Raw genomic sequence first — 24,452 nt, 5'->3', positions numbered from 1 at the left:
GTTATTATATAATATATATAATTGTCATCAATACGAATATTTACACTTGCCTTAAAAGTAGATAACAGTGGTATAACAGCACCAAGTCGAGTTTACTGTTATATTACTCTGTCACTATTTAAAGGTGATCAGATGTGGCAACTTTAAACGAACCAAATTGATTTATCTGGCAACGCTGCGAAAATACCGCACAATAACAGAATTGCTCCACACAATATTTTCAAGACTTGATTTTAAATTCAATACATTATAAATTATTAAATATTAAGGTGCCATTTTTATTAATTATTGATCTTTTAATAAAAATAAATCAAGATTTAAAAATACCCATCACATTACATTTATCCGTCATGATGAAGCAGTGCATTGTTTACTGATTGGCTCACTGCATCCTGCACTTTTAGTATATTATTCCATTCAGTGAACAAAAAATTTGTATATTTGGTATGTTTTGTTTTATTTTAGTGGTATATTTGGTAATTCGCAGTGCTGTCACATTAGTTTGTGTATTTGTGACGAGAAAATCTTGTGTCGGGAATTTGGAGTTCTTCATCAGCCCCGCCTTTGAGTGCAATTTTTATCTTTACTTTCGCCATTGTTGTGCGCTCAAGAGTGATGACAATTGAAGCAACATGACCGAAAAGATAACACTAGCCGATGCGCTGTCCAATGTGGAAGTGCTGGACGAGATTCCCTTGCCCGATGAGCAACCCTGCATAGAGGCCCAGCCCTGTTCGATTATCTACAAAGCAAATTTCGATACGAATTTCGAAGATCGCAATGGCTTCGTTACAGGCATTGCCAAGTACATCGAGGAGGCGACAACGCATGCCAATTTGGTAAGTTATTTCACACGTAGTTTCCCCGTCTCTCTACTTTACTACATTGCACTTCCGCTGCCACTTCCCGCAGAACGTTCTCTTGGATGAGGGGCAGAAACATGCTGTGATGTTGTACACCTGGCGTTGCTGCTCCCGCGCCATTCCACAGCCCAAATCCAATGAGCAGCCAAATCGTGTGGAGATCTATGAGAAAACCGTCGATGTTCTGGAACCGGAAGTGAATAAATTGCTGAATTTCATGTACTTTCAACGCAAAGCAATTGAGGCATTCTCCGGGGAGGTGAAACGTCTGTGTCATGCCGAGAAACGCAAGGATTTCGTTTCGGAAGCATATCTGCTGACCCTGGGAAAGTTCATTAATATGTTTGCAGTACTTGACGAATTGAAGAACATGAAGTCGAGCGTGAAAAACGATTATTCAACATACCGACGAGCAGCGCAGTTCTTGAAGGTGATGTCGGATTCGCATACGCTGCAGGAGTCCCAAAATCTATCCATGTTCTTAGCAACACAGAACAAGATACGTGACACTGTAAAAGATACACTGGAAAAGATTGTGGGCTACGAGGATCTGCTGTCGGATGTTGTGAACATTTGTGTACATATGTTCGAAACGAAAATGTATTTGACGCCCGAGGAGAAGCATATGCTTGTAAAAGTCATGGGCTTTGGCCTCTTTCTAATGGATAGCGATGGCTGCAACATCAATAAACTGGATCAGAAGAAGAAGATCCGTCTGGATCGCATCGATCGTATCTTCAAGAACTTGGAAGTGGTTCCGTTGTTTGGCGATATGCAAATCGCTCCCTTCAACTACATCAAGCGAAGCAAACACTTTGATTCCAGCAAGTGGCCGTTGTCCAGCTCGAATGCCATCAGTCCCCAGGCTGATCTAATGGTACATCTGCCGCAGATACGCGAGGATCACGTCAAGTACATTTCAGAACTGGCACGCTACACCAATGAGGTCACAACCACGGTCAAGGAGAATCCCTCAGATGCTGAGAATCGTATTACCGCTGACTTGGCGCTAAGGGGACTGCAGCTGCTCTCGGAATGGACCAGCGTGGTCACCGAACTGTATTCGTGGAAGCTGTTGCATCCCACAGATCATCATCAGAACAAAGATTGCCCCGTTGAGGCCGAGGAATACGAACGCGCCACACGCTACAATTACACATCGGAGGAGAAGTTCGCCCTGATCGAGGTGATTGCCATGATCAAGGGCCTGCAGGTGCTAATGGCACGTATCGAGACAGTTCTATGCGAGGCCATTCGTCGCAACATCTACTCGGAACTGCAAGACTTTGTGCAGTTAACCCTGCGTGAACCATTACGGAAAGCGGTCAAGAACAAGAAGGATTTGATTCGCAGCATCATTATGTCGGTGCGTGAAACATCTGCAGATTGGCAAAAGGGCTACGAGCCCACCGATGATCCCGTTTCCAAGGGCAAAAAGGATCCCGATGGCGGTTTTCGCATTCATGTGCCGCGTCTGAATGTTGGACCCTCCTCCACTCAGCTGTACATGGTGCGCACGATGTTGGAGTCACTGATTGCGGACAAGAGCGGCGGCAAGCGCACGCTGCGAAAGGACATCGATGGCAATTGCCTCATGCAGATTGACACGTTCCACAAGACTTCATTCTATTGGAGCTATCTGCTCAATTTGAGTGACACATTGCAAAAGTGCTGCGATTTGTCGCAACTTTGGTATCGCGAATTTTATCTTGAGATGACCATGGGACGCAAGGTGAACAAGTGCATGGTGCGGCATCAGCACAACGAGGAATGCAAGGATTTGATAACTATGGAGAAACGCATACAGTTTCCAATTGAAATGTCAATGCCGTGGATTTTAACTGATCACATTTTACAGACCAAGGAACCCTCTATGATGGAGTACGTTGTTTAAGCTACTTTATATTAATATCAGCTAATAATTTATTTTTATTGTCTTGCAGATTTGTCTTGTATCCCTTGGATTTGTACAACGATTCAGCGCATTATGCACTCACAGTCTTCCGCAAGCAATTCCTCTACGACGAAGTGGAGGCAGAGGTCAACTTATGCTTTGATCAGTTTGTTTACAAATTAAGTGAACAAATCTTTGCGCACTACAAACAACTGGCGGGCAGGTGAGTCGACTTAGCAATTAAAAGTATTTGAACTCCAGTTAACAAAGACTTGTTTTTAGCATTTTCTTGGACAAACGTTTCCGTTTGGAGTGTGAAGTGCTCGGCTTCAATTTCCAATCGTATCCACGCAATAATCGTTATGAGACGCTGCTTAAGCAACGACACGTTCAGCTCTTGGGTAAGCATTGAATTTATATCTATTAGCCATGTATTTAAATTAAATGATTCGATTGTTTTACAGGTCGCTCCATTGATCTGAACAAGTTGATCACACAACGCATCAATGCAAACATGCACAAGAGCATCGAATTGGCAATCAGTCGCTTTGAGGGCAATGACATCACCGGCATTGTGGTAAGTTAAGCTTGTAATTTAACCACAACTTCCATCTCTTAATGCTGCATTCTTTCCACAGGAACTTGAGGGGCTTTTGGAGGCTAATCGCATTTGCCACAAAATGCTAAGCAAGTACTTGGCTTTAGACAACTTTGACGGCATGGTGAAAGAGGCTAATCATAATGTCCTGGCACCTTATGGTCGCATTACATTGCACGTATTTGTGGAATTGAACTATGACTTTCTCGTTAATTACTGCTATAATGCAGCCACAAACAGGTGAGTTCTGCTTACTAACTCTTCAATTAATTCTATAATAAGTTTCTTATCTATTTTATAGGTTTATTCGCACAAAGGTCAATTTATCATCGTCACAGGCAATACAGCGCGAGAAGCCGCCGCAAATGTCGCATTATTATCTATGGGGCTCGAAGCAATTGAATGCGGCATATTCCACACAGTACGGACAATATACTGGCTTTGTGGGTGCACCACATTTCCATGCCATGTGCCGATTGTTGGGCTATCAGGGCATTGCTGTAGTCATGGACATCATACTGAAGGACATTGTGAAGCCACTCATTCAGGGCTCATTACTGCAGTTCACCAAAACGCTAATGATTGCCATGCCCAAGTCTTGCAAATTGCCACGCTGTGAGTACGGCTCACCAGGCGTGCTCAGCTACTATCAAGCTCATCTAACGGACATTGTGCAATATCCGGATACGAAGACTGAACTGTTTCAGTCGTTCAGAGAGTTTGGCAACTGCATCATCTTTTGTCTACTGATCGAACAGGCTTTGTCGCAGGAGGAGGTCTGCGATCTGTTGCATGCAGCGCTCTTCCAAAACATTTTTCCACGCCCATTCTGCAAAGGTGACATTTAAATGTTTTATCATCCATCCAACTCGATTCTAATCTTTATATTTCCACGTTGTAGAGAATGAAAAGCCCGAGGCTAAGCAGAAGCGTCTTGAGGCGCAATTTGCCAACTTGCAAATTGTGTCCAACGTTGAGAAAATTGGCACAGCCAAGGTGAGCTTTATTAACATCTAATCAACTTTATTGTATACTCACACTATCGTATTTTCAATCCACAGCAAGCAATGATTGCGCGCGAAGGAGATCTGTTGACCAGGGAGCGCCTCTGTTGCGGTCTGAGCATCTTTGAGGTGATCTTAAATCGCGTCAAGAGCTATTTGGATGATCCAGTGTGGTGTGGACCTCCGCCAGCCAATGGCATAATCCATGTGGATGAATGCTCGGAGTTTCATCGACTCTGGTCAGCTTTACAATTTGTCTATTGCATCCCTGTGCGTGGCACGGAATACACCATTGAAGAGCTGTTTGGCGAAGGCCTCAACTGGGCTGGTTGCGTTATGATTGTGCTGCTTGGCCAACAGCGTCGCTTTGAAGCTCTGGACTTTTGCTATCACATTTTGCGAGTGCAGCGCGTCGATGGCAAGGATGAGGATGTGAAGGGCATTGTAAGTCGATTATAATTGACTTTATTGCACCATTTGTATTAATTATCCATCTGTATTGCAGCAATTGAAACGAATGGTGGACCGCATACGACGCTTCCAAGTATTAAATTCACAAATATTCTCAATACTAAACAAGTATCTTAAAGGTGGCGATGGTGAGGGCTCAAATGTGGAGCACGTACGCTGTTTTCCGCCGCCACAACATCCATCAGTTATATCATCGTCGTCACACTATCAGGATCCACAAAAGCTGCGGCAGAGCATGAACAATTGATAGCATTACCATGAGATGCATTTAAGCTAAACACACAAAAAAAAAACACTTAATTTAAATATTTAACCACAATTACAAAGCTATCCTAACGCTATTTGAGGGCATATATCCAAGAAATTCTTCGTCTCGATGAAATGCCTGGGAAAAATACATTCGATTTTATTACTATTGTTATTCCTTTTGATTACATTTTCTTTTTGATTTGTTTATTGTGGTATATTGCTCTATTACATACGCTATATGTAAATTGTATTAAGCAAGCAATTATATTATATACTACTATATTCATAGATTTATAATTAATTCCAAGCTACAATCGATTGCATTCTCTGTATGTACTATTTCAACTAATGTATGTGTATCTTTGCATTTGAGTTTTAATTATGTACTATGATATTATAGAAACCCACAATAGTTTTGCTTAAATAATGCGAGAATCAAATTAGCCAAAGAATTGACACGACAGATGGGCAAAAAATACTTGTATGCATAAGTTGGCTTTAAATTACGAAATACATTCAAGAAAGCAAAGTATTAATTATAAAGTAAAACTGCCAATTAAAACGGAGCGCATATAAAAAGAGAAATAATTTATGAAGTGTGCATCATGTATGATGTATGTAAACAGAAATAATTACACACACAGAGACAAAATGGCAACTTAATACAATGAACTTTATCGAATAAAATTTTCATACGTATTTCTAACAAACCCTTATAAACAATTGGACTACTCTCTCTCTCTCTCTTTGGGAGTGTGGAAGATATTTTATTACAGTTATAATATTAGATTTATGCTCATTGGAATGTTTGGCCTCATACAACATTATTTTCCCTCACAGTCACAAGTTTTATTCGCCACACCATTCTTTGCTGGACTGCTGCTCGCTTTGTAGATGTGCAACACGCTGAAATTGTCTGCATAGTTGCGTGGCAACTGGAATTTGGCACTGTCGGCACCCAAATAGCAAGCACCATAAGCACTGCTCTTGGTGATTTGCACCAACTTGAGATTGTATGGTATCGACATCTTGGCCAGCTCATCAATGAATGACTGCTTCAGCAGATTCCAGCTGCTCCACACTGAACCCACGCACACGACGCTTAGTTCACCAGATTTCACCAACTCCTTGCTAACGTTGGGCAACAGCGATTTAATCATGCGTGCAAGATGCACGCCAGCCTCTTGGAACAGGGACAAGGCCAGCTTGTCACCACTTTCGGCACTCTCAGCCAACTTCTTGCAAAGATTCGCAAAGAAGGGCTTGTCGAACTTGGCGTAGCAATGTGTCAGCATATCGTAGCGGGTCTCGATGTTGAAATGCTTCTTGATCAGCGTCCAAGTCTTCTCAATGGGATATGGGGACTTCTCAAAGTTATCCATGTGATCAAAGACCACTTTAATGGACCGATACGATATGAACCAGGCTAATAAAACGAAAGAGTAATCCATGAATCATGGCAATGTCAATGAATCACACAATGATTAGATGGCCATCAAACGTTATCAGGCAAAACGTAATCTGGGTCGCTGCATTGAAACAATGCAAATGATAACGCTCGAAGGAGATCGCATTGTAACACTTACCGCTGCCCTCGTCCCCCAGAAAATTGCCCCAGCCACCGCAATTGGCTGTGGAGCCATCGGGATTGCGTAGCAGACAATTGGAACCTGTGCCCGAGATGAGCACCATGCCGCCAATTGAGGAGGCAGTGAACATGCTGCCCATGGTATCGCTGGACACAGCATAGCTGTCGGCCAGCTTAGGGAATGTGCTTCTTAGCTCCTGCTCCAGCTCACGATTGGTGGCTTCCTAAAAAAACAAACTTAATTACTTACAACAAATGACAATTAAATTGTAATTTTACCTGTTCGCAGCCGCTGAGACTGAGGCCCAAGCTGGCGAGTGGCGTGTCCTTTGGTATCTTTGCCTCCTCCTTGCAACGCTCCACCATGTCGGCAATGCGACGCGCACACTCGGGAATGCCAATGCCCCAGTGATTGGTGCCCAGACCGCTGGTGTTGCCCACCGATTCGCCGCTCTCATCGCAGATGACCAGCCTGGAGTGCGTTGCACCGCTGGAACAACAACAAGAGAAGAGGCGCTTAATTAATTGTGTCTACATCCGTTTGGTCACTTGCCAGCATTGTTCGACTATTGGGGCGCTACTTCAGGGTCATGACCGAGCACAATAATAATATAGTAGCTATTAATAGTTCCAACTAAATCGAATTAAATGGCTGCCAATTGAGCAAATTGAAATTGAAGCAGGGACTGAGATTGAAACGTTGGCTCACTTCACATCACGTTTTTTCAATTAGTTAATTTGGAGGAAAGGTGCAAATAGAACTGTCGCACGCATCAAATAGATATTTCATTTGATTTATTAAGACATCTTATACTGAGAGCGAAAAATATCTGTAAAAACTACTCAATTGAAATGTAAATAGATATATATTTATAGTGTTCATGATCTAGGTATTCCCCTTAATTAATTGACCCATATAACGCATTCATGCGGGCTGCAAAGATACAAAATCTACATGCAGATACAATATCTAAATATATGTATCTTTTGCTGTGTAGAGACCCGCATTCAATTGCTATTATTATTATGCGCACTAGTTGCAACTCAATTGAGGCAAATGCTTGTGCAACACGGAAGAATAGCAAATGTTTGTTATCGTTAAGCTGAATATGTGTTTGCATTGCTGGCGATAAATAAATGCTTAATTAACTTTTTGCTATTTGAAAGATAAGCGAGGCGCCAAATCCAGCTGACGTCAACAATGCGATAAGATGGCAACGCTGTTGCTCCGAGAAAAGCGTTGCCACCTCACAACGTTCGGCAACCGGTCAGAATAATATTGCACAATAGAAACATTTGTTAAAAGTTTGTTTAATTGCAAAGTGCGTGTCGTGTTGTGAGTGGATTGGAAATTGAATTCGGAGAAAGATCATAAAAGACTGTTTGATAATTAAAGCAATTACAATTTAATTGATATTATGAAGCTGTTGGCAAATGTTCGCCGGCTGTTAAAGCATCAGCCAATGATGGAGCGCCTAATGACAACAACAACGAGCCAAGCACATGACACAACAACAACAACAAGAGGATCTGTTGGGAAAGCGGCTTTAACTAGTGAGCAGCTCAATGAACTGGAGCACAACATTGAGCTGCGGCATCACAGGAACAATGTGCCACTCATAAGACAGTTGATTGAAAAGCTCCAAGAGGGCGCCAACAACGTGGAGCTGCTGAGCCAGCTGGAGGATGAACTGCAGCAGCTGCCGAATGCCACAAATCCCCGACTGCTCAGCTACAACAATGAACCTCGTGAGTTGGCCAACTACAAGCATCGCACATTGCCCGAACAGGGAGCCAAAGAGTTCTCGGAACTGGCTCGAGCTTTGAATCTATTTCGCATGGATCATTTGGGAAATTTTACGGGTCACAAGAGTTACTATCTGACGGGGCAACTGGCCATGCTGGAACAGGCCATCATACAATATGCATTACAGACACTGCGTAGCCAGGGATTCAAGCTGATGTCGGTACCCGACATCTTGCCACGCGAGGTGATCGAGGCATGTGGCATGCGCACCGAAGGCGAACGCACCCAGGTCTACAAACTAGACACGGGTTCATGTCTATCGGGTACCTCGGAAATGGCGCTAGCCGGATACTTTGCTAACCAAGTATTGGAGGAGCAGCAGTTGCCACTAAAAGGGGCTGCAGTAAGTCGTTGTTATCGTGCCGAGACATCAGGATTGCAGGAGGAAAAGGGCATCTATCGGGTGCATCAGTTCACCAAGGTGGAAATGTTTTCCATTACCACACCGGAGCAATCAGAAGCCACTCTGGAACAGTTCAAGGATACCGAAATTGCGCTCTTTAAGCGGCTGGGCATCAATTTCCGCCTGCTCGATATGCCGCCCTGTGAATTGGGTGCTCCAGCATATCAGAAGTACGACATCGAAGCATGGATGCCGGGTCGCCAGATGTGGGGCGAGATCTCCAGTTGCAGCAACTGCACGGATTACCAAGCGAAGCGTCTGAATGTCAAGTATAAACGCGCCTCGGATGGCAGAGTGTTGCATGCTCACACTTTGAATGGCACTGCAACCGCAATTCCACGTCTCTTGATTGCACTAATTGAGTCCTATCAGAGTGTGGGAAGTGCAGGAAACGCCTCCATCGCAATTCCCGAGGTGCTGGTTCCCTTCATGAATGGCCAGCGAACAATAACGCGGAACAAGCGGATACCGGAGACAAAGCTGGTGAAATTTATCAAGTCCACAACATCGTGAATAGTTGCTATATTAAATCAGATAATGAACGAAAGACGACAATAATGCTGCATAGTTTTATCTGTTAAGGGAACGGGAATGGTTTTCCTTTTATAAAGTACCCAGGGTTCATTGATAAACTGCTGAAATTTATCCAGTGTTTTGTTTAATAATTGCTCTATAATAGATTATGTATAATCAGATAATGAAAAACAACAATGATGCTTTGTTCCCGAAGCTAATTGGCTGGTCTTATTTTCTTTAAGTACATATGGTAGAAATATATCTTTGATTGTTGATTACTTTATAATATAGTATATATAATCAGATAATTAAAGACAACAATGGGTCTAGTCTTGCTGATCTCCGGCTACATATGATGCTGGAGAAATTTTTTAAACGTCATCAGCTTGTTCAATGATTTCTCTATAAAATCAGTCTCCGAATGAATGACACAAAACAACATTGCATAGTGTTTTATCTATTCTTGAATATTAAGTTCTCTATTGAGATTAATTGTATATATTATATTATCTGCATTTTAGTTGATCCCCTGATACCCAAAAGCTGGTTAAATTTATGAAGGTGTCATCAACTTGTTTAATGATTCCTCTTCATAATCACACAATAAATGAATGAAACCAACTAGTTTTATATGTCTTTGAAGACCTCCTGGAGCTAGTTATACTTTTTTAATATCTAACTTTTGATTGATTACCGATAAGCTAGGGAAATTTATCAAGGCATCATAAACTTATTAAATGATTACAGCATAATTTCAGCTAATGAATAAATGATAACAAAAACTATGAATGATGGCATCTTTTATACAGGAACTGTGTCGACTATAATGTTATTGATAATTAGAGTTTATTGCGGATTCCTGTGTTATGAAAAGTTCCTCTTCCTCTTTTTCAATTTTAATAAACAACTATTGATAGCATTTTGGATTCTATAGAAATTTTGCGTGGGGAAATAAAAACAACTACAGATAAAAAAATAGTCGCAGCTAATGAGGCTTGGTTGGACTTTAAGTATAATTTATATGTGTTTTAGTTGATCCCCCTGTGTGATAAGTGTTTGTCAACTACATTGGACTAATAATCTGCGGCTCTCATTGTTAATCAATTGCGCACTTGATATATATAGTGTGTAAAGTTGTATATAATCATTAAGTTAGCCACTTAATAAATCAAGAGCAATAGTCGATGATGATGTTGGTGATATATTGACCTCACTTACCCTTCAATGCCGCCAAAATATTTCATTTCACTTGTTGAACTTTCGCGTGTTCCGTGTTTTGTTTTTAGATGAAGGCGTTGCAGGGGAGGCAAAAACGCACGATTTCTGTAACATTTATAAAGCGAATTTAATTTACTTAATTGCACCGATATTGCTTTGTATACGACTCCCTTTCCTCTTTCATCACAACACTCAACGCAAATCTTATCGAATATTTTTTTTATGAGGTGCAAAAGAATTTATGCTGAGAAAGCGAAAGTGGCTTTTTTGCATGTGTTTAAAGAATGACCAAAGCTGCGGTTGCCGTTGCTGTGATCGCCACATAGTCACTGCAGTAGAAAGGGAGAGGGAGAGAGCTAGAGGCAGAGAGAGTGGGGCGAGTTGAGGAGACCGAAACTAGTTTACAAACAAAATCCACTCACTTTTCATGCGATTTATTAATTGGGTGTGTTTGTTTGTGTTGTGCTAATCGCGAATTTATAAATTATCTTTATACCGCTTTGCAGCAAGTGAGTAATATTTGTTTTGAGCCTTAACAAATAAATTGTAAACGCGTCAGCAGCACGACAACCGTTAAATATTTCTCATAACACACACACTGACAGAAAAAAAGCATAAAACACATACACAGACATTCCGATACACAACAATTATTAAGTCGAGCCCCACAATATATGTATAATTCGTAATTCGGAATATTATAGTGAATTCCATTCTTACCCGACGCAGGGAAGTTAGCTACGTCCAAACGCTGCGAAGCCTAAACACAAAATATTGTTTTGAGACGCCAACATTTGTTATTTAAAGATTTGGCGTCCGCTTCTCTCAGCTGTTGAGAAGTTAACTCTGCTAGCAAAAGCTCAGTGCTATAAAGCGCCAACCATCATTTACAGTGTTGTAAACCTCCCACATTCAAATACAGTAATGCATTTCGATAAAAATTTGTATTTATTTTGCGCTCAATTTTACTTTTTGCTTTTCTCCTTGTCTTTATCTTTAATCGTGTACTTGTCGTAAGACTTAGTCGGATCATATGGCTCCCAGCGGCTAGCGGGGAATATATGCTTATTGCGTTCGTACCAGGAACGTAGCAAAACCTTGCCAGCATGGGATTCTTCTTTCTCAACGGAAGCATCGCTTATCATACGCACATCGTCGTGCACATCAAACTGGAAAAGCGGTCCGGATTTGCCGCGTGCCTTCGTCACAATAAAGTCGTAAAAGGAATAATGATGCGGCAATATCAAATCTTCCTTCACATACATCAGTTGATCGGCCATCACGGTCTTCAGCTCAATGAACTCTTTGCGCAACAACTCCAGACACTTCTGTAAAAACTGATAAATGGAATTGCCCTTCTTCATCAGCACATTGCGCCTGTGGCCGGAGCCATCCCAGTAACTGAAGGTAATTGAAATATCCTCATCCTTAAGTTCGGCCTGTTGCATTACCCATTCTTGTCGCAGTTGCTCGCGTAGGCGATTCTCTTGCTCCTCGCGCTCGCGATCTGGCAGAAATGAGGTGTCTACATCGGGATTTTTGCATATCTTCTTCTTTTTGATGGGCACCTCTTCATTTCGAATTTCTGTCCACTTCGCTGGAGCGGGCTTTTGAAACGTCTCTTTCTCCTTATCATTATCGTCGTCGTCGTCATCGTCTTCATTCTCATCATCATCCATATTAAAAGACAGTGCTTGTATCTGACGTTTTTGCTTGTTCTTTTCGGCCTGTATGGCCTCCAAGGCGCGTTGTTTCTCCCGATCCTTTTCGTCCTTCTTTTGCGCTAGTTTCTTTTCTCTTTCACGCACAATATCCTCCTGCTTGGCCTTCATCTCGTCCAACGTGACCAGACCAATGGTCGACGACTTGAGCTGCTGTTCCACGGCATCGTAGTGCGTTGCAAACTTGTTCTCAATCTTGTCCAGCTTCAGCTCCTCCTCAATTTTCTTCTTGCGAAACTCGATCTCTTGTTGTTGTATCTCGCGCTTCTTCATGAGCTGCGCAGCTCTTCCAGCCTCGCTGGCTGCACCTTTATAGTGCGCCATGTCTCCAAGTTAATAAAACTGTTTATATTATTTGATTCAGCACTGTTTTGTGCTATTTTACGCCACTTTTTGCAGCAGCACGATTTGTTATTTATTTTTTGTGACAACTACCTCTTCTTCTTTTTCTTACAACAGCTGCTCGATGTGGCTGCTGTTAGTTAACAGTGAATGTTCTTAATAACATGTTTCTGTTGAGCTGCGTTTTCGATAAGTAATCGATTACATAGCAGTCAGCTTCTGCAACGTTGCAATTGTGAGCGCGCGCCGTTAATTTTAAATGTGTCAGAGCTTTGATGTCCTTTTAGAGACCTTTAAAGAGCTTTCGTGCGTTGTCTAACATAAATACGTTTGGTATATGCCGTTAACTGTTTCAGTTACAGCGGAACTTTCAAACCCATTGGACGCGCGCGGAACGAAGCACCGTAAGCCAGTGCTGAGGATATTTTTTGAAATCGAATCCATTTGATTTCAGTTGTTCAAGTGAAATGTGAAGTTTAATAGGCCAAAAATTAAGCAATTGTAAATCATTCAATTATGCAAATGTACATAAATGTGTCTTGTCTGGCTTGTGTGTGTGTTGGTTTTTGGTGTGTGATTGGGAATAAACATATGTACGTGTCTTCATCTCAGTTTGTGTGTGTTTGTGTTCTGTTATAAAAAAGAAGTCCTCAACGTTGGGCAAGGACATTACGGACAAAGAGTAACACCACCAGCAGCAGCAGCAGCAGTGCTGTTAATAGTGGTGGCTTTGGCCCAAAACGGAAACGGAAGTCCCAAATTGAAATGGCATTTAAGATGAGCGAACAATTTAAAATATTTCATTTACAGCCTCTTCAAAAACCGGATTGGTCTGCTTTTAGCTTCGATTAAGGATCGTTCTTCTCCTTCTGCTTGGCCACACGTCCATTGTTCTTAACGTATTCATAAGCCAGAGTCATAAATTACAACTGACTGCCGTCTGGCCAGCAAACAGAAGGCAGATGGGGAAGAGAGGGAAAAAAGGAAGCTGCTGCCGTGCGGTGGCCAAAGTCAAGTGCCAATAAAATCATTAACTGTTGCAATGCATTAAATTCATGGGCTCAGACTCGCAGCCATTGTTTGCGTTGTCGTTGCCGTTGTCATAAAACTAAAAACGATTCATCGCACGTTTCATCTGCGTCGTCCCAGCGGAGGGTCCTGTGCGTGTTGCAGCTAATTGCCCAAGTGCGAAGGGAGGGAATGTGCGAGGACCCATGTTAAATAATTAATAGCGACAATTGCCTTATCGAGCATTAATTAATTTATCGGTCATTATATAGTGGAACACATTGAGGAGCAAGAGAAGCTTCCGATCATATCTCAAGGGTGGATAGTTCAGAGAAGTGCCTCAAGTGCCGAATGCAACCTTTGCTAATTGCTTTTCATTTCCAGGAGTTAGCAAGAGAGAGACATAGAGAGAGAGAGAGAGAGAGAGAAAGTGAAAACATGGCAAAGTTTTTGGCCAGCCCAAAACTAAATTAAACAAACCGAACTAACAAGTTTGTCCTGGGTCAACTTTTGTTAAATCTATTGGTTGCGGTTACCATCGGCATCTCCCATCAGTCCCCAATCTTCGCCTTCGTCTTCGTGTCTTTGTCTCCCAGCAGGACCTTCCGTGTTGTCAGCAGCTACAAAGTTCATATGACAGACGCACTTCACTATGGCTTAAGAGTTTTGCCATGTGCAAAGTTTCTATGGATTACTCTGCTGCACACACACACACACACACAAATACACACAAAAAGGACTCTTCAACTTTTATATTGTCAAGTTAAAGCTGCACTGAAATCCAGTTTATCCGTATAGTCCCATAATTGTTCATTGTTATAGTTTTATCTGAGACACAATGACAGCGTTTTGAGATTCTTTAAGAGCAAATTGAATAAGTCTGTCGCAAGTGCAAGACGCATTTTCACTGGTTTTCTCTGTTTATTAATCAATAAATGAAGCATAATATTTATGTTGACCACGCTCGAGGTTAAATTACAACTACAGCCAGTAATTACAGGTGGTCATTACGGTCATTATTGACTGTGGACGTTGTGGACGAAATAAGACGAGCAACAAATGTAATAAGGAAGTTAAATGAAGCTTAAAGAGTCAAGTCATTAAGTCGATATTGAATTTTAATGCAACCCAATTCTCATTGCTGTCAAGCACTAATTGAACTTTTCTCTTTATTCCCTCACTGAGGGCATTATAGTTAAGTCACGCAATCTGTAACGTGAAAGTACCTTTAAAGTACATTTATTTCTCATATTTTTATTTCAATTTTATGGCTGAAGTTTAGTGCAATACTGTAGAATTTATTATTTATTTACTCAAAAAACATTGAATTGTAATTGGCTGATTTTTACTAAAAAAAAAAAGATAGAATTCATTTGAATTCAAATTATATTTTGTCGCTGCTCTAAAAACAATTGAAAATAATGAAATTTCATATTTATTGACATCGACTGCAGTTGAAGGATATTTGAGTTACAGTTTTTTCTATTTTTTGTATAATATATTTATTTTTATACTTCGTTATTTTTCGCTTCGCTGAAGGCAATAAATTTCATGAGCAGATTTTGTTTGTTAATTATTTTGCAGCTTATTTGAAAATGTAATTTGAGAACCACATTGATTAAGTACCTTTTTTTCCCTGATTATATCAGTTTTTTTTCTTTCTAGTTTTTTTTTGTTGAGGATTACCTTTTGACTACTGCGCTTTGGCGCTAGGTCAGGCGAGGATGCTTCGAGTGGGTTGAACCACGTCTTGCTTGAATACTTTTGGTGTCGTAAAACGTCTGCTATTTGCTTTATCTTTCCTCAATTTTTTTGTGTTTTCCTTTCGCATCTCTTCCTCTTTTTTTTTGTTGGCGCTTGTAACGTTGATGGCCTGATTTTTGGTGGTTTTGTTTGGTTGTTTATTTGTTTTCTACTTTTTTTTTGGCTGGTTTTTTTTTGGCTGTTTTCGCTTCGATGCGGACACAAAGTTTTTGCATTTTGGCGTCGGTGGCGGCGCAGAAGCACAAAAAAAAACTTGACACAATTTAAACTTTTCTATAAACAAAATGAAAGCAAAACGCGCTATTTACTTTCATTTCGTTTGTTGATATTTGTTGCGCAGTCGCTTTCCCTATTTTTTGGTCTATTCGTTTTTTGCTGTGGCAAAGGTTGGCGGAATTCAAACTCAAATTTGTCAATGGCAGTGACAACAAAAGCCTTTTTTTCGTTGGCTTCGCGTTGGATTTTTCAATTTCGCGCAAAATTGCTCATATTTGAAACAATTTGCCGCTGGCAACAAACACACAAATACACACAACCACAACACACCAACAACACACTTTCACTGGGTGCACAAAATGTTTACAGCCGGTTGCATTTTGCATCAAGATTTATGCAAAGTTTTCATAAAGCTGACAACATGACGTATGATTAATTTGTTAGCTGCCAGTGTTGCTTTTGTTGCTGGTAGCTGGCAACATTTAATTAAATTGGCAAAACACAAGGCGGAAAAGTGAAAAAAAAGAATATTAAATATATGCGGATGAAGCGTTTATTTCGGGCACGAGAAGAAAAGAGGAGAGAAGAAGAGAAGAGCAAAGTGCGAGAGACGAGACAACGAGACGCGGTCGCGCCCTTAGAAGCTTAGAAAGCTAACGAGCTGTTGTTTTATTTTTAGTAACGACGACCGTCGACAAAAACATTCCTAGCTAGCAACCAATGGCAGCAACAACTTTAGCAATGGAAATAACCTTAGCAACTCGACAACAACAACAACAACAACAACAACAACAACAATAGCAACAGCAAGAAGCACATTTTAAGTGCAACTAAAAATATTCTGTGGCCAGATTCAGCCTTTTGAAATTATGTCAGACACGTTAAAAATGCCGCAGACGCACTATGTCAACAGCTGAATAACAATAGCAACAGCAACAACTAGTGAGGAGAACTGTGAGCTAAGGCAACTGCTTGTATATTACGTATACGACATGCACTCAATAAATTTGTGCATTTCATGGCAATGACGGCGACAGCAACAGCAAACGCCAACGCAAATGCATTTAGTGAAACCTTCTCGCCACTCTCATGTGATATGCACATAAATACGACTATACATATATACATAGTGTTATACTCTATACTATATGTATCTCGGTATGTTTGTGAGTTGAGTTGTGGGATGCTCGCATTTCTCTGTCATATGTCAGAGGCCAACTGACATTGCCATTGTCTCTTGCCTTAACAGTTGAGTTGTCCAAACTATTTGGCACATTGTAAGATTTATTTACTTTTACGACTAGGTAATCAATTGGCTTTTGTTTAACTTTTGCCAGAATTGAAATCTAAACAAAGTTGCTGATTGACCGACTTCAATATGTTTCTAATTTATGGAAATATCCAGCTACTTGCAAAATAGTTGCATAAAAGTTACGTTTGAACTTAAATTCAAAGAACAAAAAGCGTCTCAACTTCCGTAAATAAACGGTGTGTGAAATCGAACGTCAAAAGTTTGATTCAAGTTCAATTTTTCAAAATCGTTACATGAAAAGTTGAACGCTTTACGAATTTACAAGCAATTTATTGTTAGGACAAGCTGTTAACTAATTGTTTAATGTACAATTTCATCTCTGCTTTCCTTTTTTGTTGTGTATTGATATTTATAGGTTAACAGCTGATATTAATTGTTTTCCGGCATCAATTTTAAACCGAATTGTGCAATTAATATGACAGTTTATTGCCGTTATTTACATATTTTGATTTATTTTAATTACAAAGCTCATATTTGCACACTCTGATATTCATCTTTTTAATTACACTGCACACAGCATACAAACAAATTTGCTAGTTGAAATTCGAACGCACAATCACTTTAAACGCCCATAACAATAAAATCAGTTTGATAGTGAGTATAAAATATATGTAGGTCAACAGTCTATTAAAGCAGTTGGCAAATGGAGAAACGCAGTTGGAAGTCGACAGTCGATTAGTGTAATATCCTTAGGGGCTTATCATAGTATGCATTGTTGATTAGCTGTCTGCTCAGTTCTTAATGTTTCGCACTTGATTGATGCATTCTTCTGATACTTAAGCCAAACCAATGGGGGAAGGAAGCAATAGCAACAGCAACAGCAGCAGCCGTTGCAGAAGCTGAAACAAAACAAACCACGTTGATTTGTTTTCACCTGGCCACGGGGGGAATTCGTTGGTTCGTTTGCATCGTAAATCATGAATATAAAAGTCGGCGATACTCACACACACAGAAAACCGAGAGAATAATCTAGCGCACAGTAGCCGCCAGGTTTTTATGGCATAATTTTTCTTGTTTCGCATCAAAAGTTTTGCACACCTTCTTCTTCGATTCGATTTTGTTGAGGCAACTTTTGTGGCGTCGCGTCGCCTCGCGTCGTAAGCAAATCATAAAACTTTGACTTTGACTTGCGTACAATGCTTCATTTTTTTTACTGTTCCTTCCCTGTTTCGTTTGCGTTTCTTTTGCTACGTTTTTACTTACTGCAATTCGCTTTTTTTTTATCACGCTAACGTGCCAAGCATTATTTATACATAACGGAAATATTCATTCATGCCAACTAATGAAGTGTCAAAATTGTTGCCCCCAAAAAGTATGCAACGCTTTTGCGCTCCGCATGCGTGTTTAAGATCTACATGTGTGTGTGTGTGTGCTGACCTTGGACAACTATCAACTGGGTTATAGAGTGTGCGACCGCATGTGTGTGACACATTTAAAATAGCTTAATAGGCGAGAGCAAACTGTGCTTGTCTGCCCTTCTCCCTGCATTCTGTTTGCATTCGCAGACCAAGCAAACAAAAACTGTTCCAGCCAGTCGCCGTTACTTCCCTCTCACTCCCTCCTACATATAGAGTCGTCTGCTGGCTGTGACTGTATGAATGATACTCGAATCGCAGCTGGCCAGATAGTCGAGTCGAGTCGAGTTAAGAGTGTCTCTGGCAGCGAGTCAACGTGCCGCCAACACATCCTCCTCCGTTCTTTGTCCTTCGCTCTCGTCGTCTGTGGCAAAGTGTATTTCCATCGGCGCGTAATTTAATGCCCTTCATCGTCCATATCGATCTCTTGGCAGACTGCATCTAAATTACAATTAGACCCAATTTCTTAGCCGCACATACTCGTACATATGTAGTTTTGTTGGCTCAAACAAAGCCATAGTCCTTGTGGTAATGAAATTGCTCGTAATTGTTTGTTGCTCTCTCTCTCTCTCACCCGCTATCTATCTGTCTGGCTTTCTTTCCTTGCTATCCAGCTTCTTTGATTTGTTGTTTTTCGTTTCCTTTTTGCGCTTCGCATTTTGGTCTATTTGCTATTTCTATTTTCCATTTTCTTTAGAGCTTTGATTTGTGTGTAGATGTTTGAATTGGTTTTCGCCAAGGGCAAGAAGCAGCAGCAGCAGCAGAAGTTGCTTCTGCAAATGAGCTGAGCCCCCCAAACATCTGGCCAAAAGGACTTGTTAATAAGGGGACACGCTGTGCTGTCGTTTACCTGCTAGACGTTTGCCCTATTTGCCTTTGGGTTAACCAATTGGTTTGCGCCTAATGCCAAAGCGCTTGCTCTTTGTATCTCTCCAACTAAACATGGCCTAAAAGTCGACAGGGATTTGTTTATTGAAGCGTATTCTATTTGTGTGCCAATATACATGTTTACACAGCAACTTTCTCTCTCCCTCTCTCTCTCACTCGCTTTCATCTGGCTGTGTGTGCTTTGTCAATTTGTGTATTGCGTGTTCTAAGGCGCGCTTGGAAAACCATTCGAATGCCTCGTGTCAGTGCCAATCATCACGCATACGCCGTGTGTTGCCGTGATATATGAACAGCGTATTACAAGTGAAGGCTCGTAAAGTCCGCACACGCGAGACGATTTAGCGCCATTTAGACATACGCAAGATATATACATTATATATACATATATAGCATGTTATATAAAAGGGTCGCTCTTTAACATGACAATTTATGGGCCACGAATGTCCGAGCACTTTTTGTGGCTAAGTGAAAGTTAGTATTTGGCATTCATCTGCATTAACTCTCGGCTCTGACCTTCTGCTTAATTAATTTATGAATTTCGCTCGCCACTCTTGTGCGCGTGTGTGTGTGTGCGTGTGTGTGTGCTGCTTAAATGTGTATGCGTATATTAATTGCATTTTGTAATAACTGATTGATGGGGCTCGCAGGACAATGCAGCCAGAGAAGCGTAGAGGCTCACTCAATTCAATTATTTGACCACTCAAAACTTTCATTGAAACGACACATGCAAAAAGCAGGCGCTCTCCCTCTCCCTTCACTCTCTCCCTCTCTCTCACTCTTCACGCTCTTGTGAATATCTTCTCAATTATGCTGACGCAGGCAATCAGGCGCTGGCAAGGACTCACGCTTCCAAACGTTGTTGTTTGCTTTTTGGCATTTTGAAATATTTGATTTATGAAAATATTAATTGTGTTTACCCAAAAATTTTCATTTTCAAATTGATTATCCTATCTCTCAGACAGTTGACGGCCGATCCAATTAGTTTTCAATTAACACTGTGCCACCAACACACACACACTTACACACTAATAACACTTTCCCTACGTATTTGTGTGTGCTTGCAATTGGCAATTTGATAATTGGCCCAATCCATTCAATATTTATGTATGCGCTGGGATTAGAGCAGAGTGATTGATGATTGATCGCATCGCAAATTCAATCAAATTATCATTACGCTATTTAATGGCTAACAGCTCTCTCTCTCTCTCCCTTCGTTGTGCTATTTATCTAGCTCAAATACAATTAAATGGCATTTCCACAACATTTCCACTTCGCATTCGCATTCCCCAGGCTCTGCGACTCTGGCGCGCGTTGTCCATGTACAAAACTAATTGTACATGCATATAATATAATTACGATACTCTTTCGAAATGTGTAAACTAGTTGTTATGGGGAATATCGACAATTTAGTGCTGAAATTTACATTGTAATGTGATCTAGAAACTTTATTTTTTCTTTTGTTATTTCTCAAACTATTTTCTTAGCATTTGCTGATAGCTTTGCTGTTTTGAAATGCCTTTAAGAAATTCTTTCATTTGGGAAAAACTGCTACTTCCTACGGAACTTAGTTGTTTTGACCAACAATATGGTATAATTTATAATATAATGTTTATTTTGAGTGTAGAATTTTATCAAAATATATTTCGTATATTGTTAGAATATGATTTTAATGAAAACGGTCGAGCACACTCGACTCAAGCTTTCTTACTTTTTCTTGAGTGAAATGTTGTTATTTTAAAGAAGACTAATATTTTTTTCCATTTATTTATATTGAACCTCTCAAACTATTTAATCACTATTTGTTGATACCTTTCTATTTTAACAATGTATTTCAATGTTTCAAATAAATTGGATATTAGATCATCTTAAGGCGTTTCTTTGTTTCTTTCTTTACATATTGTACTGCACTTGAGTTCTGAAGCAGTTTATTAAAAGGAATAATAATAAAATTATAGTTACTGCAAAGCTTATTCCATTCCAAAAATAAATGTTCTACTTTACTTACACGTTGACTGTCTGTAATTTTGCATAAACAATTTGAACTTTTGCTTAATCCCACCCAAAAGAGTATTTCCGAATCGCTTATTCGCTGATGAAGCCACAGTTTTTCCGCAGTTATTTATTACAGTTCACACACACTCAGCATGTGAGCTGGAATGTTATTTCAAATTGTAAAGCGCAATGCCGCACACACATTTACACCCTCTCAAACACACACACACACACACATCACTTGGAGCCCAAGTGGCGTATACGCAACACAACTCGTAACATGTTACGGAATTTCATCGTTGATTAGCTGCGCTTTGTGCCAGTTCTGCAAAAATAAAAAAGAAAGCGAGAAAAATAAAAAGTGGCCCCGGGCACCCGCAGCATAATAAAGCCATAAATAATAGCAAAACAGCAACAAATTCCAGTTATTGTTGTTGTTGTTGTTATGTTGCACTCTTGAAGTTTCAATTGAAGCGCCAGCAATTTTTCAAGGCTTTCTCTAGCAGGCGGCAAATGGCCCAGTTGCCTTCTGCTTTGCAATGTCCGTTTATTGGTCATCATAATTGTATGTGTGTGTGTTTCTCATATGTGTGTACTGTATGTGTGTGTTTAGCTGCTGGTATCTTTTATAAGTTGGCTGCTGCATGCACTGGGGCATGAAATCTGTGTAACCTTTTTTTTTTTTGTTGTTCTTGTCTCCCTTTTGCCGTTTAGCTGAATAGCTGACTGCCTGCCCTTGTCACAGATACCACTGCTTACACATACATATATATGTGTATATATATATAATGTGTTTGTGTGGGTGTCTCGATTGTCTTGTGCCCGAAAGCCATTTGGCATTAGCCAAACGGCCAAGGCAGAGGCAGCGAGGCAAAAACAGGCAACCAACCGACCAACTAGCAAAACAAACTTTAACACACATGTGTCTCTGTGTGTGTGCTTATATATAACTACATCCATGTGTGTTTGTGTGCCAGTCAATGGCGGCATAGAATTTCCAGTGCGACGCGCACTAAACAAAAAAATGACTAAAGAAAACAACAAAAGTTGGCAACTTAAACCATAAATGCCTACAGCCAGTCGCAAAAACAAACTCATATTTGTTCATGTATGCGTGTATGTGAGTGTGTCACTGTGTGTGTCACATTTGGCACTGTATGCAGCTGTTATACCCAGCATTTCTATGAGCATATCCTAAGCTAAGAGCAAACAACGCCTGTGCTCACTTCCCTTTGTTTATTCCGTTTGCTCTTGACAAGTTTAAACAAAATGTCAATAAATAAATCAATAAGAGTTTATTTATTAAATATGTTATATGTTTAACCACATAATTGTACAGTAATTAATTTAGTTTGCTTTGAAATATTAATGGGAAATATTATTGAAAACAAGTTAAACTTTGGTTGACAATCAAAGTTCGATTTTTACGAGGACAGCCATAAAATCATAATGGTTTTTTTTGTATACATCAACTTTTACGTTAAACTATATTCGATTTCTTTTGGTAATAAAATCAAAACCATAAACTACATTCAAATTGTAAATCGAAAATGAAAACTGTTTGCAACATGTTGAAGAGGATAAATGATGAAGTAAATTATGCAGAATGTCTGCATTGCTTTGTAATGAATTGAATTGAATGCACTCATCTATCAATTATGGAAACTGAAATTATTAAGCACTGGCTACTTAGTAGACATTCAATAAATAAATCCATAACAATTTGATGTGTATTTAATAGAAGCAAGTGGTTAAATGACAAGCAATTTAGTTGCTTGCCTCATCAAATATTAATGCCTCATAAATCATAAAATACGATGTTGAGGCATTTACAGAAACTAATATTAAAGCTGCTTTTAGAGGGTGTCTAATAGTTGTGCTTACTCACTAGTTCAACTAGTTGTTTAGTTAGTGACGCCTTTAGTTATTGTTCAACACGCCGCGTTGGCCGTTAAGTTTATAAATACAAGGAATACGTGAGATTAGATGCCCCTTGCGGTATCCATTGCGTCTCAAGCCGTTGTTAACACGTCGCATATTCAGGCATTATTTATCAAGCTTGTGCCCCCTTTACTCCTTTGGCCCTTTTAGCCAGCTCGTTTTGCATGCTTTTGTTTTGAGTTTATTTTGCTGCTGTTGTTGCCTTTGGGGCTATTTATACTTGAAAATAGCCAACAATGTGCGCTCGCTTGCTGGTCTCTCAGCACTTGGAATTATAGTCAAGTGTTAATATTGTCGTGGCATCCAGAGAGAGATGAGGCCATACATTTTACTTACGAGTAGCACGAAATTGCCGTTGGCTTCTAATAGGCGACGGGTGTCTGCCACCAACCACCAACCACCAGCCAACTGCCAACTGCCAACTGCCATGATATGGCCAGACAAAAGCGTTGTGAGGCAAAGAGTGGTGAACAATAAGCGTCAAAGGGCACTTGAAGCCATGTCTAGGTAGGTCTGAGCTGAGCTGTTGACTGAGCAGCTCTCGGCTGCTTTTTGGGCATGAGCCTTGTGTTAATTGAGAATTGCCTCATGGCCAGAAAAAAGAGATACTTGGCGAGCTACGCTCAAAAGCGCAAACAATTCAGATATCCTGTAAGATAATGACAGTGGGGCGATTGCAGATCAAGTTGAACAAATTGCCAAAAACTTGTGTGTGATATTATTAATAATGTGTGGAATGATGACAATAGTTTAGCTCGTGTCTGTTATGATGATCAAGATTAGCAAATGAGTTGACAAGTTGCGCACTTATGATGATGATAATGAATGTAATAATGTAGCAAATAATGAAGATACTTTCTGCGAAAGGCAAACCAGTTGAGTTATTCATCAGCTTAAGGTCAACGCCTATGCAAAAATTAACAAATTAGCAGCTAAATAGATGCTGATGATGTTCATAATATTAGGATAGATGGGAGTTCAACTGTCCTTTTAGCTTAGCTTGGCTAAGCTTTTAAATTTTTAATAAATGAAAAGTGGAAAATGGGAAAACTGAACAAATTGTTCGTTAAGCCCCAATGCCACGCCCATGGTGTTGTACATGGAGGCATGTTGACAATTAGTCTTTAAATGAAGTGGGCGCACAGCAAAGAGTGTGAGTCGTGTTTTTGTTTGCTCTTAAGCAGCCAGCCAGCAGGTTGCCAATGGCATCAAGGCGAATAACAGGCAAACGGGCAGCCAAGAGTTGAGTTCTCCTTTGGCCAGCCGTAAAATTGATTGTACCTTTTGCTGTGGCCATGCCTA

At 40.3% G+C, this 24,452-nt stretch overlaps 4 protein-coding genes across 6 annotated transcripts; 2 read left to right on the top strand and 2 right to left on the bottom strand.

Annotated features, from left to right (window-relative positions):
- The first annotated feature begins 488 nt into the window (after nt 1–488).
- On the top strand, nt 489–5,424 carry LOC117575683 (cytoplasmic FMR1-interacting protein). The gene is made up of 10 exons (XM_034259989.2): nt 489–839; nt 913–2,744; nt 2,807–2,980; nt 3,040–3,158; nt 3,222–3,334; nt 3,396–3,595; nt 3,657–4,192; nt 4,257–4,351; nt 4,417–4,803; nt 4,865–5,424. The coding sequence occupies exons 1-10, from the start codon at nt 633–635 to the stop codon at nt 5,075–5,077; spliced, it is 3,876 nt and encodes a 1,291-aa protein (XP_034115880.2). The 5' UTR covers nt 489–632; the 3' UTR covers nt 5,078–5,424.
- Nucleotides 5,425–5,825: 401 nt separating this feature from the next.
- On the bottom strand, nt 5,826–11,452 carry LOC117575685 (N-acetyl-D-glucosamine kinase). Of its 3 annotated transcripts, none has more exons than XM_034259991.2 (5): nt 11,332–11,452; nt 10,612–10,716; nt 6,947–7,157; nt 6,666–6,891; nt 5,826–6,505 (listed from the first exon to the last, which is right to left on the bottom strand). In XM_034259991.2, exons 2-5 carry the CDS (start codon nt 10,635–10,637, stop codon nt 5,904–5,906), a joined length of 1,065 nt encoding a protein of 354 aa, XP_034115882.1. In that variant the 5' UTR covers nt 10,638–10,716; nt 11,332–11,452; the 3' UTR covers nt 5,826–5,903. The 3 variants fall into 3 exon arrangements, with proteins under 3 accessions (XP_034115882.1, XP_034115884.1, XP_034115885.1); XM_034259993.2 differs by lacking the exon at nt 11,332–11,452 and adding an exon at nt 11,034–11,162; XM_034259994.2 differs by lacking the exon at nt 10,612–10,716 and having other exon boundaries at nt 11,332–11,450.
- On the top strand, nt 7,788–9,514 carry LOC117575684 (serine--tRNA ligase, mitochondrial). The gene has a single exon (XM_034259990.2). The coding sequence runs from the start codon at nt 8,086–8,088 to the stop codon at nt 9,388–9,390; it is 1,305 nt and encodes a 434-aa protein (XP_034115881.1). The 5' UTR covers nt 7,788–8,085; the 3' UTR covers nt 9,391–9,514.
- Nucleotides 11,453–11,540: 88 nt separating the features above from the next.
- LOC117575959 (protein FAM50 homolog) lies at nt 11,541–12,788 on the bottom strand. Its single transcript, XM_034260438.2, has one exon. It carries the CDS (start codon nt 12,654–12,656, stop codon nt 11,577–11,579), a length of 1,080 nt encoding a protein of 359 aa, XP_034116329.1. The 5' UTR covers nt 12,657–12,788; the 3' UTR covers nt 11,541–11,576.
- Between the last annotated feature and the right edge of the window lie 11,664 nt (nt 12,789–24,452).

This window comes from Drosophila albomicans, chromosome 2R (assembly GCF_009650485.2).
Source record: "Drosophila albomicans strain 15112-1751.03 chromosome 2R, ASM965048v2, whole genome shotgun sequence".
In the NCBI taxonomy this organism is placed as follows: Eukaryota; Metazoa; Arthropoda; class Insecta; order Diptera; family Drosophilidae; genus Drosophila; species Drosophila albomicans.
The sequence above is the reverse complement of the archived record's forward strand: the minus strand, read 5'-3'. Positions and strand labels throughout refer to the sequence as shown.